The sequence below is a fragment of the Tursiops truncatus genome, chromosome 2, assembly GCF_011762595.2.
Source record: "Tursiops truncatus isolate mTurTru1 chromosome 2, mTurTru1.mat.Y, whole genome shotgun sequence".
NCBI lineage: Eukaryota > Metazoa > Chordata > Mammalia > Artiodactyla > Delphinidae > Tursiops > Tursiops truncatus.
Genome location: NC_047035.1, coordinates 173505309 through 173523187, shown reverse-complemented (window position 1 = coordinate 173523187; position 17879 = coordinate 173505309). Strand labels below are relative to the sequence as shown.

The following is a 17879-nucleotide window of genomic DNA, read 5'->3' as shown; positions in this document are numbered from 1 at the left end:
CCACAGACCTGTGAGCTGCTTGAAGTCAGGGACCGTACTAGGCATTCCTAGCCCCACACAGTGCCTGTCACATTAGAATGCTAGAATATTAGGTGAATAGATGAACCAATGAATTACTATTAGAACTTCCATGTGGCACAATGTTCAATGTTATATAAAAAGTAATGACCACTTAGCAAAAGGCTTTAGAGCTGCTTATCAATTAAAGATGAACAAATTAATCGATACAAACATGTTTCTCAATCACGAAACTGAGAGCTTGCATGCTCTGGTAGGCAGAATAGTGGCCCCCAAAGATGTCTATGCCCTAATCCCCTGGGCACAGACTGTGTGTTATGTTAGGTCATACGGCAAAGGGACATTAAGGCTGCCTATGGGATTAAGCTCACTAATCGTTATCAGCTGACACTGAAATGGACGATACCTTGAATGATCCAGGTGGACCTAATTTAACCACAAAAGCCCTCAGACTTGGAAGAGCCGAGCAGAAAGAGAGCCAGCAAGCTGGCAGCACGGGATGGGCTCGGCCCCGGGCTGATGGCCTAGAAGATGGAGGAGGCCCAGGCGTCAAGGAGCGTGGGCGGCCTCAGAAGCTGGAAAACGCCGGGAAACGGGTTCTCCCCTCGAGCCTTCCGAAAAAACCCAATCCTGCCAAAACCTTCATTCCAGCTCAGCGGGACCCGCTCCGGACTCCTGACATCCAGAGCTGTAAGATAATACGTGTGTGTTGCTTTAAGCCACCAAGTTGGTGGTCATTTTTTTTATAGCAGCAACAGGAAACTAACCTACAATACCTACAACACATCGGACAAGGTTAACCTTGGCTCCATATGACAGAACCGAAGACAGTGGCGGCTGAAAGAAGATCGAAGTTTACTTGTCTCTCCAGAACAGGGCTCTGGCAGCAGAAGTCGAGGGCTGGTAATGCTCTCCCACACCATCAAGGACTCGGGCTCCTTCAGTCTTGCTGCCGTGCCTCCCTTAACCTGAAGGAGCGCTCGTCGGCACGTCTGATCCCAGCCAGCAAGAAGAGGAGTTCTGAGGAATGGTGAACCGCTCCCTCTTGAGGGACCTCACCAACCAGGGCATCACTCACATCTCACGGGCCAGAACTGAGAGGCACAGCAGCAGCGAGGTACGTGCAACGGCCATGCCAGGGGCCACGTGACAAGTGTGGCGGGTTCCATTATTAAAAGGGGAAGAGACCTATGGGGACAACCAGCCACCTCCACCTTAATACTGCAGTGCTGTGATGCCCTCCCACTCACTGCTTTAAGTATATAGAAGTAGTCTCTCCTACTTTTAGGTCAACCAAGGCAGGGGCCCTCATTACAAAACCAGTAACTGAATAATTACGATGTCATAGACTCCGGCACATTCCTAAGCTCTGCCAGATTTTGCATGTACACATATTAGAACATGAGTATATGCCTGTCAGTGATGACATCACATTCAAACTCTAGTGTTGTAATCGATGGAAACAGAATTCTTGACTAATAAGAAATAAGGCGCAGGGGTTAAGAATCCGCCTGCTAACGCAGGGGACACAGGTTCGATCCCTGGTCCTGGAAGATCCCACATGCCGCGGAGCAACTAAGCCCGTGTGCCACAGCTACTGAGCCTGCATTCTAGAGCCCATGCGCCACAACTACTGAGCCCGTGTGCCACAACTACTGAGCCCGTGTGCCTAGAGCCCGTGCTCCGCAACAAGAGAAGGCACCGCAGTGAGAAGCCCGTGCACCGCAACGAAGAGTAGCCCCTGCTCGTCGCAACTAGAGAAAGCCCGCGCGCAGCAACGAAAACCCAACACAGCCAAAAATAAATAAAATTTTAAAAAATGCTTAATCATTAAAAAAAAGAAGTAAGGCTAAAAACGTATTTTATTTCTAGATGTGTACTACTCAGGGGCCTGACAGGAAGCAGATGGCATGCCCCAAGGGTAAATCGCAGAGAGTTTGATGAAGAGACTACTTACATGGACGTGGGCAGGCTCTAGGGGAACCAATAAGGGATGAAGTACCCAAGGACTCACAGCAGGAGGAAACCATTACCCTCTCTAGGCCTGAAAGGACAAAGGGAAGGCACGGTTTCTGGAACTTGCCAAGACCTGTAGCCATGGGACAGGACTGTCTGACCCGAGCCACGGCCTTAGGTAGAGGAGCCAGGCGCCTGCCAAAAGCCACAGACAGGCAGGAGGGAGTGTGGGGGAAGGTGAAATTAATATCCTGACCTCTCTCTCTTTCCTTCCTCTGATCATCTGCCAATGCCTCCAAATGGGCTGAAATCAAATAGAAACCAAAGGACAAAGGAGCCTGGGTGATGTGGTCCACAGGAATCAGCCTTTCAGAGCACAGAAAGGCAGAGACTGGACTTTGAGGGACAGAGGATATAACCAGCATAATATGGAAAAGCACTGATATTTCACAGGGTGGGGATGGTTCAAAAGGCCTTGAACAAAAAGAAAAAGGGAATCGATCCAAACAGATCTGGGCAAGACCTGGGACGAAGAAAGATGGAGGAAGAGAATGATTAAAACGTGAAAGAGCAGAGAGGGGCCCAGGTGTGCTCTACTAATGTAAGTGGGATAAAGAGAGTGAGCGAAGAAAAATGGAGGCGTAAGACGAAAGAACTTCTGAAGGGCCTGACCAGGGGCCTTAAAGTTGTGGCTATGTCTGAACACAGTGTGTTTCTCATTGCCAACTTTTCCACGTGAGTTTAACACGGTGGTGGGACATCTAAAACCTGTTATTGACTGCAAATATTTTTAACATGTATACTCAAAGGATTGAATAGTGGCAGTGATTATGACTGAAGGTCTGTGGAATACAGAAGGCTAGGACTGTAGGTCAAAGAAATAGCAATACTCTGCAGCAGAACCAGTCGGCTGCTAAAAATAAGCCAAGATGCCAGAGAAAAGAAATGCATTGAGACAAAGGGGAAAAAACAGCAAAACAATATAAGAAACCTGATATCAGACCCCTGATACCACGGTAGATTCTTAAAATTCCCTCAAATCCAAAATATGCATGTTGCTTTCTCTAGTACAAATTACCTACCTATAGTTGTTAAGTATAAGAAAAAACATGCCACTTATGTTCACAAGTGATTTCAATAACAGAAACTAATCTATCTTCTGTAGAGGCAGCCTTTGAATGCAATCGTTTTAATCACTATGACTTTACGGAAAAGATCAGCTTTACTTTTTGGATGTTCATTAACAGCCTTCAAACATCTCTCTCTCTCTACGTTTATTTATATTTAACATCTCTCTATGTTAGACATGTTCCCAAAAAACTGTCCCCCAGATTAGAAGCTCCATGGGTTAACATTTCACGGACTTATATTAAAAATAGGAGCCTTATTCCCCAGAGAGGGAAAAACAGTTTTGTGATGCAATATATAATAAAATCACAGGGAGGTTTGGGGAAAACACCTGTCCCTATTATTACCTCCCGGGAGACTTCATTAGAAAAGCATGTGTGGGTCCTCAGGACAACTGTTGGTTCTGTGCCACCCCGTAGCCTTGTTTCCTTCCTGATCTGGTGACACAGAATTTGGTGAACTGCCCTCTTGCAACGCATGGTGACCCATGTACACCCAGAGTCACTACTGAGCACGGACTGCGGGGCCGCTCTCCAGGGGCTTCTCCATGCTGTCCTTTGATGGACAACATGTCTCAAGACTTTAAGATTAAAGCCTGACAAGTTAGAGAAGTCAACTTATTTCATGAAATACATATATTAACTTGCCGTGAAAATAACCGATTTCTTACTTTAACAAAGATTATAGAATCACATTATGTTCTACTCCTCAAATGTGTTCAGGAAGTGAGGTACACGGAAATCATATGCTCCACGTGGAACACTGTGCAGTATGTACATTTTAAACTTAAAATAATTTTATGTCAAATTTTATCCTAGCTTATACATGAATCTTACATGAAACGCAAACAGCAGGTGCAAGGGGTTTATGAAAAATTTATAGAAAAAACTCAATATTGAAAATGTTCTGCCCATTTACGTTTTCCCTGTGAATTTAGAAAAGATTACAGGAATTCAGTTTTAGCGGTCTACCTCTCCTTCAACATGTGCAATCCCAGCGCTCCCTGGAAGCAGTGTTACCACTTCAGTGACATTAGAGCTAGGAGCACATATTGAATACATATTGTACAATGACACTACGATTACTAAAAACCAACAACGATACAGGACACATGCTAAACTCTAGTATCCCCACCATGTTTGAATAAAGTAAGCCTAATTTTTTTTAATTGAGGTATAATTGACTAAATAAACCTAAAGTTTAACACATTTATTTAGAAATTCCTTTTCTAAAGTTATTCTCAAGATTTTTTCCAATTCTTTAGTTACATTTAAGAGAGAAAGCAACCATCACATAGGCATCAGGTTTAAAGCAGCAATCTATCTTGAGATTTACTTTTGCCTGCTTTCTTTCCAGTCTAGCGTTCAATAATTTTGGGAACATTACAGTAAATAAAGCGCATTAACCACATATTAAATTTATAATCTATATCTAATTACTGTAGGATTTTACAAAATTGAAATTCTGTATTAGACAATTTGGAACATCAATATTTCCTGTGCATATTTAAAAACCAGAAGTGATCGGGATTAATCATTTGGGAGAATCTAAAATCAAGAGCAATTAGCCTCAAAATAAGGCAGAATATAAACGACAGAAAATGGCTTTCACATTCATGATTTCAACTGCTCCTAAGAACTAATGTGATGAAGGCAGATAAACAACCCTTATGTTAGAGCCAAGAAGAGATTCAGAAAAAGTCAACGATACTCACTTTTAAAAGAAATATTTACCTACCAAGCATCTGCTCTGTGACTAGGTACTCTGCTAAGTGCTAAGGGCACAGAAATGAACAAGCAAAAACAAAACGCAAAAAAGGTACCTGTCCGCAAGAAGTTGAATAGTCTGGCCCAAACTAACTAAACCAGTAACCACTAAAGTAAGGAAGATGACTTCCACTTGGCTTATCGCTTGACTTGGTCTCTCTGACTTCAAGGTAAGGATGAACAACGAAGAAAGCCTAGTCGGGGGGTCAGGACAGGCACCTCAGAAAGACGTTGGACACTTTCTAAGTTTAAAAGTACGTGAAACGTGCACTAGAGTTAGAAAGTTTTGTTTTCTTCTGTTTTTTCCTTTCGGACTGGAAATTAGGGTAGCTGTAGAAAAGCTGGGCGTGTGTGTGTCTGCCTGTGTGCTGGGGTGGGGGGAGCGGGGAGATGCCAGCAAAGGATAAAGTCTACAAGCTGATGCAGAAGGAAATTGAAGAACATCACACAGCTCTTAAGAGGGTCGGGAAAAAGCACCACTTGAACCAAGCAAAGCACCAACATGGTTCTGGTCCTCACATGTACAAGGTCAATTAACATGGTGCTGAGGAAAGGCAGGGCTGCCTGTACTTAAGATGATCATTAAGACGGATAATTCTAGTTGTGGCCTTGAGGAAGGGAGCAGACATATAGACATAATGTATAGCAAAGGATATTTACAGTCACATTTCACGCACCAATAAATAATGCATTCACTTCTCAAAATGCCACAGCAAACGTGGGAGAGAATTTTCATCTATATTCAGGATTAAACTTTCTAATTTTAAATTACCAGACTTCAGCTGTAAATTTCAGTTGAAAGGTGTGAAGAGATTATTAATGAATCTTCTAAAAGTCTGGAGAGTGTTTAGAAGATTAACATAATAAAAAAGTCCAGCCATAGGCACGGCAGAAATTATAGGCATGAATTTATTGAGCACCTACTGTGACAGCACTGTGCTAGGTGACTGGGTTGTTTCTCATACTTCGTCACGCTCCGGTCTCCTCAATTTCTCTGTCATCTCTTACCGTGTTCACTTGGAACTGCACGATTCGAAGTGCAGCCCGGCTCATTTATTCCGTAAGGTTGGTCCCAAAGACATTTCCTCATTTGAAGGCGGGGAGGAGGGGAAAGCTAAGTCCCTACCGAGCACTTAAGACCTGACTTTCTTGGTATTTGTGGTGTTATCTACGTGGCCCTTCAGAAGTCCCCGAACTTGTACAAAGAACTCAGAGAAGATCGCAACCGCTCTGCCCCCAAGACCGCCCCCGCCGGTCCTCGTTTCTTGCCGGAAGGTCCTTCGCAGCCACAGCTGCCCGTCTAGGTACTAAATCGCGGCCTGTCGATAACCTCAGCTCTAAGTCTGGAAGCCTCGGATCTGGCCGGCCGGGGGCGGGGGCGGCCGAGGTGACAGCAGGTGAGCGCCCGGCGCGGAGGAGGAAGTGAGACAGGCCGGCGTGGGCATTACTCAGGCCGCGTTACCGCCGAGGTGGCTCGCAAGCGGAACTCCTCGCCCCTCCGTCGCTCCAGCTGTACTTCTATCTCGTTGAAGTCACTTCCCATCCCGGGTCGCGCGGGGGAAAACCGTGCGTCCGAGGAGGGGCAGAGAGGCAGACGTGCGGGGGTCAGGTGGCCTCTCCCCTGGCACCGCGTGTCCCGAACTAGCCCCTCTCCGCTCCCCGGACCTGCCTGCCCCGATCCCGGGGCGTCCCCGGGCGGCCCGGGGTGCGTGAGCCCCCCGTGAGGAGGAGGGAGGACAGGTCGCTCCGGCCACTCCGGGGGCAGCTCCGAGGACACCGGATCCCGGGGAGAATCAGCCAGACCCGATCGTGCCCCTGGCGGCCGCGGCGGGTGTGGCCGGTTCAGAGCCTCCTACTTTACCTTTCTCACTCCGACGGCCAGTCGCCCTTCGGACCACGTCCGCACCGATCCCCATCGCCCCCGCCCCCAACCCGCGACACCTGGGGGAAACTTCTCCCTCGCCCCTCAATGCAAACTCGGCCGCTCCCCCAGCGGCCGCAAACCGTCCTCTCCCTAGCAACAAGGTTCCGGCCGTAGAGCGAGCGGCTCTAGGTGTAAGGAAGGTGATGTCGTAAAGCCGCGAGTGTCGTAAACCAGGTGCGGTGGGGAGGGGGGAGGGGTGGAGGCGGAGGGGCGGGGGGGAAGGGGGAGGGAGGGAGGGGGAGGAGGTGACTCGAGCATTTAGACACAAGCGAGAGGATCATGGCGGATGGCCCCAGGTGTAAGCGCAGAAAGCAGGCGAACCCGCGGCGCAATAACGGTGAGTGGCGGAGCGGACCGGGGAGCGGCGGAGTCAGGGGGAGCCGGGCGGCTGGGGCGCCCCCGGGGGCGAGGGGGGCGAGCCGGGCTGGGGGCGGCCGGGTAGGGACGGGCCAAGTGGAGTGGGAAAGTAGAAAGTAGTGCTCTCTGCCCCCCTCCGGGCCGCCGCCTCTGGAGCCGCGCCGCGGCCGCCCGCTCTCCCTGAACCGTTATGTCTCTTACCTGGTCTCTCCGCCTAGCGGCTCCCGCCGCCCCTGCCGCCTCGCTGGACCGTTAGCCGCCGCCGCCGCCGCATCCCCGGCGCAGGCGGGCGGCCGGGACGCGGCGTCCACTTTTCTGGGCTCCGGGGGAGCGGCTGTTGCTTCTTTCCGCACTTTTCCCCACTCTTGTGCCCCCTCGGCGCCCCCCTCCCCTCCTCCTCGGCGCCCTCGGCGTTTCGTCCCCGCGGCGCCGAGGCCCCGGAGCCGAGGAACTAACTTGTGCCCGGCGCTGCCTGTGTAGAGTGGCTTCCGCGCGCCCCAGCCCCGCCGGCGCCGGCGCTCGGGCCCCGCGGCTCGGCCGGGCGGGCGGCGGCGGGAGCGGCGGCCGCGGGCTGCGTGTCGTCCGTGCGCGCGTGTGCGCGGGCGGCGCGGAGCGCGCGGACGGGCTGGGCCGGCGGCGGTAAAGTTGGGACCGGCCGGCGAGGCGCGCTCGGCGCGGGACGGGGCTTCGCGGCGCGGGACGCGGGTGCCTAAGCGCCTTTCCTCTCCTGCGCCCGCGGCCGCCGCCGCGCCCCGAGCGCGGTCCGCGTCCCGCGGGGAGCCGGCGGGGGCGCGGGCGGGCGGGGCGGGCGCGGAGCTGCGGCCGCGGGAGCCGCGGGGGCCGGCGGGTTTGCGGAGTTGTTACCTGGTCTCGGGACCGGGAAGCACCGCAGACAGGTCCCCGCCCGGGAGGACGCCTCCTCCGCGCCGGGATGGGGTGCCGAGCGTGCGCCTCCCTTGTGCTCTTTCGGTTTGGGGAAGTTGTTACCTGGGCCGGACGCGCGGGGCGTGAAGCCGGCGAACGGAGCTTGGACGGCGCTCCGGGTCTCGGGTGGAAGGGGGGTGGGGGAGGGGCGGCCGGACCGACGGACGCGGGGCGCCGCTGCCTGCGCTGCGGGCCGCGGTGTTTACTGATGAGTGCCGTTGCGCCGGGGACGCACACCCGCCCTGCCTGGCGTGAGAGTTTAGAAAAATAACAATAATGACGAGAGAGCGAGCGCAAGCCCCGAACATGTGGTGGTGGTTTGCACAGTCGCCTTTTGCAGTTGGGAGAGACGGTGTAAGTTGACTGCATGTCTGCTTATCTCGGGCGCCGCTGTGCCCGCCCGCCCGCCCACCGCTCGGCAGCGAACGTCTGCTGGTGGGTATTGTCTGGACAGTTCCTGCGGCGACAGGGCCGAGGCTGGAGCGCGGCCCCCGCCCGCCCGGTACCTGTTTGGAGAATAATGGGCGGCAACGGCCCTGCCGCCGGCTGAGGCCGAGTCTATATAAGGAATTGCACGGACCTAGCGGACCGAGGGGCTCGTGTGGGTTCCTGCGTTATTTTTAAAACGAGTTTCTGAGAGTCGGGAAATAAAGGCGCCTGAAATGGGATCGCCGTGTCCGCCAGAAAATGAGGAAATGCGGGTTTAAGTCAGAACTACCCGGCGCTCGCCCCACCCCCACGCCTGGGCCCCTTTTCTCCCTCCCCTCTGGGATGCGAAACGCGAGGTTTTGTAACCTTTCCTGGCAATTTCAGATTTTGTGTGGGATTTCCTGTCTCGAAGCAGATACGAAGGTTTTAGGCGGTTTCAAGATGTTTCCTTCCAATCGTAAACGTAATTTTAATATATTCGAGTCGACATTAGAATCACCGCTTTCATGAACGGTGTTAGTTATCCAAATACACGTTTGCATTTTAAAGACCTCCGTTAGTTATGATCGATAACTAATACTGGGCGTCCTCATTGTGGAGAGATGACTTGTTACGGCCGCAGCGGAGCACAGGCTATTGCAATTTTAATTTCCTGTTTTAGCGTCAAATAGTGTGTGTGCTATATCGAGCTGTTGCTGCTGTGGCTTTATGAAAGGTAAGTTGGTTTGGAAAGGGCTGTTCGCGTTTTACCTTATTTAAAATGTTCGTCGCCAGAGAAAGGGGCTTTTCTTGTTGCTGACGACATGTGTGTGACATGTGAGTCTGAACCACCCAGCGTCTGTGCAGCTGCTGTAAACATGTTTACCTGAGCAGGAAAAGATGGATTTTCCTCCTAAAGATCCTGTGATACGAATATTACACCCATAAGGCATATCAACAGCTGACTTAGGGGGAAAAAGCGATCCCGAAAGGTACTTGAAATCAGGAGGAAAGAGAGCTGCTGGACGGCTGCAGCAAATGGCAACTTGCGCAGGTAGAAAAAGATGGTGTTTAGTTTTCCCCTGCGCGTGTCAGCCCCTCCAGTCTGCTGCTTTCATTCTCAAGGGAGCGATTTATTTACCGCGCTTGCTGTCAGTGTTTTTCCTTTGTGTTTACTATTAGAGAAACAGATTTGGGGCTGTTTAGCACAAAATGTCTCGTCTGCAGTGTGCATCACTCTCAGAAAACAAAAGGTGTTTCAGATAGCACTGTGCTACTACAGGTATCTTCCATTTTCATCAGTGTTGGCTCTGTCCTTGTATTTCTTTTTGTTCTCAGATGCATTTCATCCATTGCTGATTATTACAGCCACGCTATTTGATTAAGCCTCATGATTTGCAAATTAAAAATGAAGTTGTATGCCATTGTGTTGTGAAACCTCATGATAGGTGCTGGTTAAGATTTGTTAGCAACGCAGTCATATTTAAGTTGCAGTTGTTTATTGGAGAGAATCGCTTGGAAAATGTTAACTCTTAAATCTTTTTAATGAAGGAATAAATGATGTATACAGTGGGAGGTGGTCATAGAGATACTTTATACTGTAATTTATATGTAAATAATTTTGTGTTCATTTTAAAATAAGGCATGCAGATTTTCTGCTAAGCCTTCAGTAAAACATTTTAATTTCCTTTCTGGAATATATCTGCAGAGTAGGATGTTAATGGGAGCATCAAGTAATGTAACTTGACAGGGGTAAAACAGTTGAGCAAGGTTTGGCCAAAGCCTGAAACCTTATGTAGTAACTCTATGGTGATGATGTTAGTGGCTTAAATTGATTTTTTTTTTTTTTTACCGTTTATAATGTAATGCTTTGTTTGCTGTATTTTAAAAATCTGCCTTCTCATTTTCCACTTCTACTCTTTGTGGTTACTTATTTATTTATTTATCTATTTGAGAAATGTACTCTAGCTGCTAATGACCATATACTGATTAATTCACTCTAGATGGACTGGCAGGTACATATCTTCTGTCATTTGCATTTCTACTTGCTGTCTTTGGAAACCACCAGTAGAGGATGCTAACAAAAATTATTATTGGTGTAGTATACCATAAATCTGTCTATCTCCTGTTGATTTGGGACCTCTGCTTTGATAGGGACCTTCAGTATAATTCCGGGTCTTACCCTTATTTAAAACTAGCCCTGGGTAAATTAGGCAAAAGCATTTTCTAGTCTGCTAGGACTGGAAAGAAGTAGGATTGTTTTAGCTTGAACAGTTGTATAAATTTGGTCTTTTTAAATCTTGCAGCTGAGATTGCTGTCAATTTAGTCTTGCTGTAGACCAGTTGTATTACTGCTGTTTTAAAGAAAGTTTTATGTTGTTAGGTTTAGAGAAGAATATGTAATGATCGGTCCGTATTTGTTTTGCATTCTTACTATATTTTTTAATCTCCTTTTTCATTCATGGTAAGATCCCTGGAAATATATATTTTTAGACATTAAAAAATGTAAATGGTTGGATATGGTAAGAAAATTTGAAATTAATTGGTGATATTGTGTAATTATTTTTTCATAACTTAGATAGACTTAAAACTATACATGGGTTGGCAGACAACTACTGAAGAAGGTATTTAACAGCGGTCACTCAGATGTTAGCGATTTTTATCTTTTCCTTCCGCTTCTGATTAAGATTCAGAATCAGGTAGTGTATAAATTTTAAATTTACCAATTATAAATTAAGGAATGTAAATTTGTTTTGAAGTTTTAAATGCATTTAAGAGTCTCTGTAGTTTACTAATTATTGTGTGCTTGTTTTCAAAGAATTCTTTTCAACAAATATAAATTGGTATTGTAACTTATATTCCATGAGATTTAATGTATTTAGTTATGTCTTTTTGGCCTGTGTCTATATAATTATGTTAATGTTACTGTAAACTTTTAGAAGCCTTTCATTAGGTCAGATGTTAGAAGTATTTACTTCCCTAATGTTTTTTAGGTATTTTTACCTAAATATTTTTTAATGGTATTTCTGTAAATGCACCAACACCAGTACCATAATGCAACAGTAATACTCTTTATCTTGAAATAAGTAGGAATTATGTGAATTATCAGGTAAGCCTGTGTGAATTTCTCATTTTAGGGTGTCATAGTTCTTCGAGAGAGGGAGAGAGAGAGAGTGTGTGTTTGTGTGTGTGTGTGTGTGTAAATATAGTTTTACATTTCCTGACACAGTTCTTGAGTGTGGTGTTCTAATTCCTAGAGTTCAGTAGTGAATAAGTTTGGTTACTATCAACTTATTTTTTTTATGAACTGAGGAACTTTACCACAGAGCCATGACATATACAGTTGTAGCATGGAGCAAAACTTAAACTATCTTATAAATTGAAAGTACCAATCACTTGTTAAAATGATCCTAGTATAAAAGCATATGAAATATTTGGTTAGTACTTTTTTTTCTTTCTTATATCCAGTGTTTTTGAAATGCCATACCCTATGTTTGCAATTTCAGTAACTTTGAAGCCTGTGGTGAGAAAGTTATATCAAGTTGGGAATGATACATTTAAAATAACAACTTAATTGTTTCTCATAGTTGTGGGTTTTTTTCCCTCCTTTTTTGCTTTCCTCTGTATAAATCACTTCTAAGCATGTGATTAGAGCCAGATGTAAACACAGATGCAATATCGTGGAATTATATCGTTAGCTACTCTTAACTACCTGTAGTGAATTGCAATGGAGGAGAAGAAAAGTCATGCAGATGTCAGAAGAAGATACACATTGGTGTGCGAAAGTGCAATGAGAGGTTAGAGGACTTGGTGAAATGGTAGAAATAGTATTTAGGACTGAAAAAGGTTTCTTAATCCTTGCAGTATGATCACTAATTTAATGGGGAAATGTATGTTCATCTCTAATAGAGCTATAAGCTAAATAAAACAAAAGTTCATTGTTGAAAGAGAAGTAAAATATTTTAAGTTAGAAAGATACCCTGATTAGGAAATATAATAAAATGTATTTTTAAATACTTTTTAAAAGGCTGTATGTTGTGCCTATAACTAGCTAAATGATCATTAAACTAGTTATATTAAAAGTAGAAAATAAATGGATATACACATAGTAGGAAAAGTTCTGTAGCAACCCTGGTTAAAATTAAATGTGATCTGTTATGCAAGCATTGCTATAGGAAATACTCTTTCCTTTGGATGGGACAGCGGCTTTTTTCTAAGTTTTTCCAACTTTATTGAGATGTAATAGGCGTACAACATCGTGTAAGTTTAAGGTGTACAGCGTGGCGACTTGATACATGTGTATATTGCACGTTTGCCACGATAAGGTTAGTTAACACACCCTTCGCCTCACGTAATTACACTCTGTTGTCGCCATGGTGAGAACATTAAAACTACTCTCATAGCAGCGTTCACGTACAGCATACAGTTCTGTTAACTAGTGTCCTTGTGCTGTGCATCAGTTCCCCGGAGTTTATTCGTGTTATAATTGAAAGTTTGTACCCTTTGACAGACATCTCTATGGGACAGCGTTTGAAGAATTGTATCTGCAAAGGAAGCATTCTTAGGGCGTGGATTTTACCAAATACAGTTTTTCAGTATGCTGTGCACGTGATGGGATGGGTTATACTGCTTGTTAACCTGAAACGGAGTTTCTTGGAAGTACGGCAACATACTTCAATAGCACGGTGCTCTCTAATGAGTAAAGTTTGCCTGTGGATTGTGTTCAGAGAAAAAAATTTAATTTTTACAACTCACTTCATTAATTTTGTTACAACGTATTTTGGAGTATATCATTTAGGTGTAGATAAATCCAAAGATTCCAGAAGGAACAGCCAAAAAAGCGGAATTCAAGTCCAAGCTATGAAACGTTTTATTAGATTCTTATTTTTCATTCTCTAAGAAGTTGTTTTCCTCTCGTTTATTTCGTCAGACGTTTCCTTGTTATTTAATACAGGTGCTCTGGAGACATAGGGAATGCAGTTAATTGTCCATGTACACATACATTTTTCTCCTACAGTCAACTCTGTGTATTCCTGGGACTTGATGTGCAGGGTTCGGGGTCTGCACTGTAGCTGTTGGTGGAAGACCTCATAGCAGGGCAGCCTGGAGGACCTTCATCCTCGCTTTTGCTGCAACAACTGCATCTGTGCTGGAATTATTAGGAACAGATGTTTCGTGACCTCTTAATTCCCCCTCCCCTTCCCCCTCCCCCTCCCCATCCATATTTAAACTTCAGTGTGAATGAAGATAAATATGGGAATGATGTCAGTTTCTCATGTTTATTATTGTATTCTAAAAATATTGCAAGACATCTCTTTTCTCTTTTAAAATGTTCCAGTTTCAAGATTTTAGGTATATTCTAATTCCAGCTTTTTTGAGATATTTTAAATATTGTGATATCAATTTTCTTTTTATAAAATGTGACACCACTAATTTTTAGATACCTCAGTTACTATTCATGGTCACCAAGCCACAATAGTCTAATTTCCCTTATTTTTAATGTCTTTATATCCATTTAATCCACAGATCTAATTGAATGCTTGGTTTTTTATTAAATGCTCAGGGGGACCAGTTTGTTGATTAAAAAATTCATCATTCTCTTGGAATCTTACATTTTTAATATGGAAGGGACTTTTAGGGAATCATCATTTTTAATCTGAAAATTGATACAGGTAAGCTGAAATTTAGGGCCTTCAAGTAGAAACTCCATACAAGACTATAACGTGTGTTTTGAGAAGGGGCAGTGGTGACGCGTGGAATAGTGGGTAGTAAAATCCTTAACGGAATAGAGTGTCTGAACCCGGGCTCGAGTTAACGTCACTCTGACTTAGGTACTTGCCAAGGCTCTCTGAACGTCACTGTATCTCTGATGTTTTCTCCTTTCTACCCTAAAAAACTAAGTTGCTATTCATTCCTATTGCTGCATCACTTTTCTAAATCTCTTTTGATACTCTTATTTTTTTTTGATTGCGGGGGAGGGAATAGTCGGAGCAGAGAGAAAATAATTTCATATGAATAAAAATTAAGAAAATAAAAATTAAAAAAAAAGAAAATAAAAATTGTGGAGCTGGAGGGATTCGGGACAATCATCCAAATCCATTTTTTTCAGATAAGCAAACAGGTTCAAAGAGGTAAAAGGACTTTGCCAAGTTCCTGTTACTAGTTTGCTTGGACCAGGTTACAGCTTCTCAGGCCGGTAGCTCGGTGTTCCTTTATTAGACCGTTTTATCTATGATGATAACAATGAAGAAGTAGAAGCTGCGAATTTTCCAATTTGTCAAAGTAAAAACCAAATGCATTGTGTAGAATACTCAATCATCTCATGAAAATGGATTTCTAATCTATTCCCATAAATCCATCAAATTTAACAGTTAATGTGCCAATACCACTTAAAACATTTCGGGTGCAGAGAGTAGGTTTGGTCTGCTTAGAGGCGTATGCTCCCATTATTTGGATTGTAACTTTCCCTCTTCATTCCCTACCTCAACTCCCATTCACCCTGTCCCACCCTGTCCTTCCCAACCCTCACTTCCACCCAATCTAGGGTGTTTTATATACGTCCTTGGCTATGTCTCTTTCCTTGTAAAATTATCTAGTTCTTTGTGTGTTTTGCATCTGTATACCTGATATTTTGCTGTATATTTTACTTTGGCCACCCGTGTTGTTCGAGATCTGATCTGTTCATGTTCCTGTAAGTACATCTAGTTCATTGCTTCCAGCTGTGCAGTATTTCATGGTTTGTGTCAGCACTTGTCAATTACTCATCAGTTCCCCTAATGATGGATGCCTAGGTTGACTCCAACTCTTGGGTACAAATAATTCTGTAAAAAACATCTTTTTGCATGTTGCTAATGGCTGTGGAAGAGTTTCTTAGGGAACATACATCCAGGCACAGTATTGCTGAGTTATAGGTTAGTCACATAGTTAATATCACTGAATTCTGCCAGATTATTTCTAAAACGGCTGCACCACTTTTTACCTTCACCAGTGTTAACATAAAAATTCCTATTTTCTCACATTTTTGTCAGCTTTTGGTATTGTACAACGTCTGCATTTGGCTAGTTTGACAGTTGTTAAATAGAATATTGTAGTTGCTTTAATATGTATTTTCTTGTTTACTAGCGAGGTTGATTATTTCTTCAGATCCTTGCTATCCATCTGAGTTTCCCTTTCCATGTCTGGCTTATTCATACTCTTTGCCCTCCTTTTTGGCTCGGTTTCTACTTGTCGATTTCCTGGAATTCCTTGTGTATTTGAGATAGTAATCCCAATCGCCTGTTGACTTTGCCTATGGTATGGAAATCCCTAATTTTAATATATTTACATCTGTCAAATTTTTGACTTTGTGGGTAGTAAGAAGTCCTTCCTAATCCATGAATTGCAAAGATATTGTCTTAGATTTTCTTCTAATAGTTTTGTAGTTTTACCTTTCATATTTAGGTCTCTGGTGAATCTGGAGTTCACTTTTTGAATATAGTGTTTCTTTCTGAAGGGGAGCAAACGTAGTGGTTAAGGGTTTGGGTTGATCCTGTAATTTACTAGATGAGTCACCTTGGCCAAGTTACTTAGTCTCCGTATGCTTGAATTCTCCCATATGTAAAATGGGGATGGTAACCTTAGAGTTTATGAAGCACTGCGCTTAGCACAGTTTTAAGCATTCAGTAAATGTTTGTTTAAAGTTTTATTTATATTATTAGATTATGTTTGTTTTAAATGCATCTTGCATCAACTGACACTTAATTCCTTATTCTCTTGTCCACAGTTAACTTTAGCTGACATAACTGCCATCTAAAAGGATGTTGTTATAAAATTTATTCATTGCATCTATAACTTTGACCTTAAACATTGCTTAGTTGTTCTGGCCTTAAGAACAAGGCTGTCTGTTAAATCAGTAACAGAATAGTAATATACACTGAGGCTTCATCTTATAGCTATTAGTATATGTTTTTTAGCTTGAGGAAGGCGGCCTTGAACTCTTTTTTAAAGAGCATTATATTGAGAGAGACCTCACCATATTACTTTATGTATAATATTGACCTGAACTTCAAGGGTAATGTCCCAGTATTATTCAATTGCATAAAACAAAGAACCTTGACCTGGGGAGGGTAGATAGGGAGGGTTAGAGGGAGGGGATAAGGGGATATATGTATACGTATAGCTGATTTACTTTGTTTACAGCAGAAACTAACACAACATTGTAAAGCAATTATACTCCAAAAAAGATGAAAAAAAATTGAGTAGCTTAATGAATGTGGCATCCACAACTTTTCGTGGTTTCATTCATTTAGTTTGGAATATATTGAAGAAGACAGTTGTATGTCTTCCTAAAACATAGTATGTTCTTATGCTTGTGGATCAAGGCAATCCTAAGACAAAAGTTAAAACGCTACCGTGTTTTGTGTGTGTGTTAATAAACTTTATTGAGGTATAATTTGCGTTCTACACTGAAGCTTCATCTTATAGCTATTAGTATATGTTTTTTAGCTTGAGGAAGGCTGTATGTATACACCAGTATGCATGTACCATTTTGGTGAGTGTTGACATACCTGTGGCTACCAGTGTAACCACCACCACAGTCAAGATACAGAACGTTTCCTGCTTGTACCTCATCTCAGTCAATCCTCCCTGCCTCTGCCCAAGCAACCACTGATCTGGTTTTGATTCCTGAAGGTGGATTTACTGCTTTAGGGTTTCATATAAACAGAATCGTACAGTATGTGCTGTCTGTGTTCTTTTGCTCAGCATAACGTTTTCATCGTGTTGTTGCATGTATCAGTAGTTCATTCTTTCTGTGTTGCTGAGTAGTCTTTCATTGTGTGATGGAATTGGTTTCTCTCTTCATCTACAATGGGCTTCCTACAGGCAGACCTTGGAGTTTGGTTCCAGACCACCACAATAAAATGAATATCACAATAAAGTGTGTCCCATGAATTTTTTGGTTTCCCAGTGCATATAAAATGTTTACACTGTCCTGTACTCTGTTAAGTGTGCAATAGCATTGTCTTAAAAAACAGTGTGATACCTTAATTAAAATACTTAGTTGCTGAAACATGCTAACCATCATCTGATAACAGAAGGTTGCTCCAAACCTTCAATTTGTTAAAAAAAAACAAAAACAACAAAAACCCGCAGTGTCTGCGAAGTGCGGTAAAGTGAAGTGCCATAAATCGAGGTATGCCTGCATTTGAGTTGGTTCTGGTACTTTGCTGTAGAATAAAGCAGATATGAGTGTTCACGTCCAATTTTTCTTGTGAATATATGCTTACGTTTCTTTTGGGTAGAATTTGCCGGCTCATGTAGTAAGTGTTCGTTTAACTTTGCAAGAAACTGCCAAACTAGTTTCTAAAGTGCTTGTAGCATTTCACCTTTCACAGTGTATGAAAGTTCTAGTCGCTCCA

At 44.0% G+C, this 17879-nt stretch overlaps 1 protein-coding gene across 9 annotated transcripts in view; it reads left to right on the top strand.

The window, feature by feature from the left end:
• The first annotated feature begins 7018 nt into the window (after nucleotides 1-7018).
• Nucleotides 7019-17879, top strand: part of ZEB1 (zinc finger E-box binding homeobox 1) — a 194020-nt gene continuing 183159 nt past the window's right edge. For 8 of the 9 annotated variants that reach the window (XM_073801737.1, XM_073801732.1, XM_073801735.1 and 5 more), the window contains exon 1: nucleotides 7019-7129. In XM_073801737.1, coding sequence (XP_073657838.1) covers nucleotides 7072-7129 — 58 coding nt within the window. In that variant the 5' untranslated portion in view covers nucleotides 7019-7071. Of the gene's footprint in view, nucleotides 7130-8694; nucleotides 9218-17879 lie in introns of those variants that run through there. The other variant, XM_073801733.1, reaches the window with a different exon arrangement.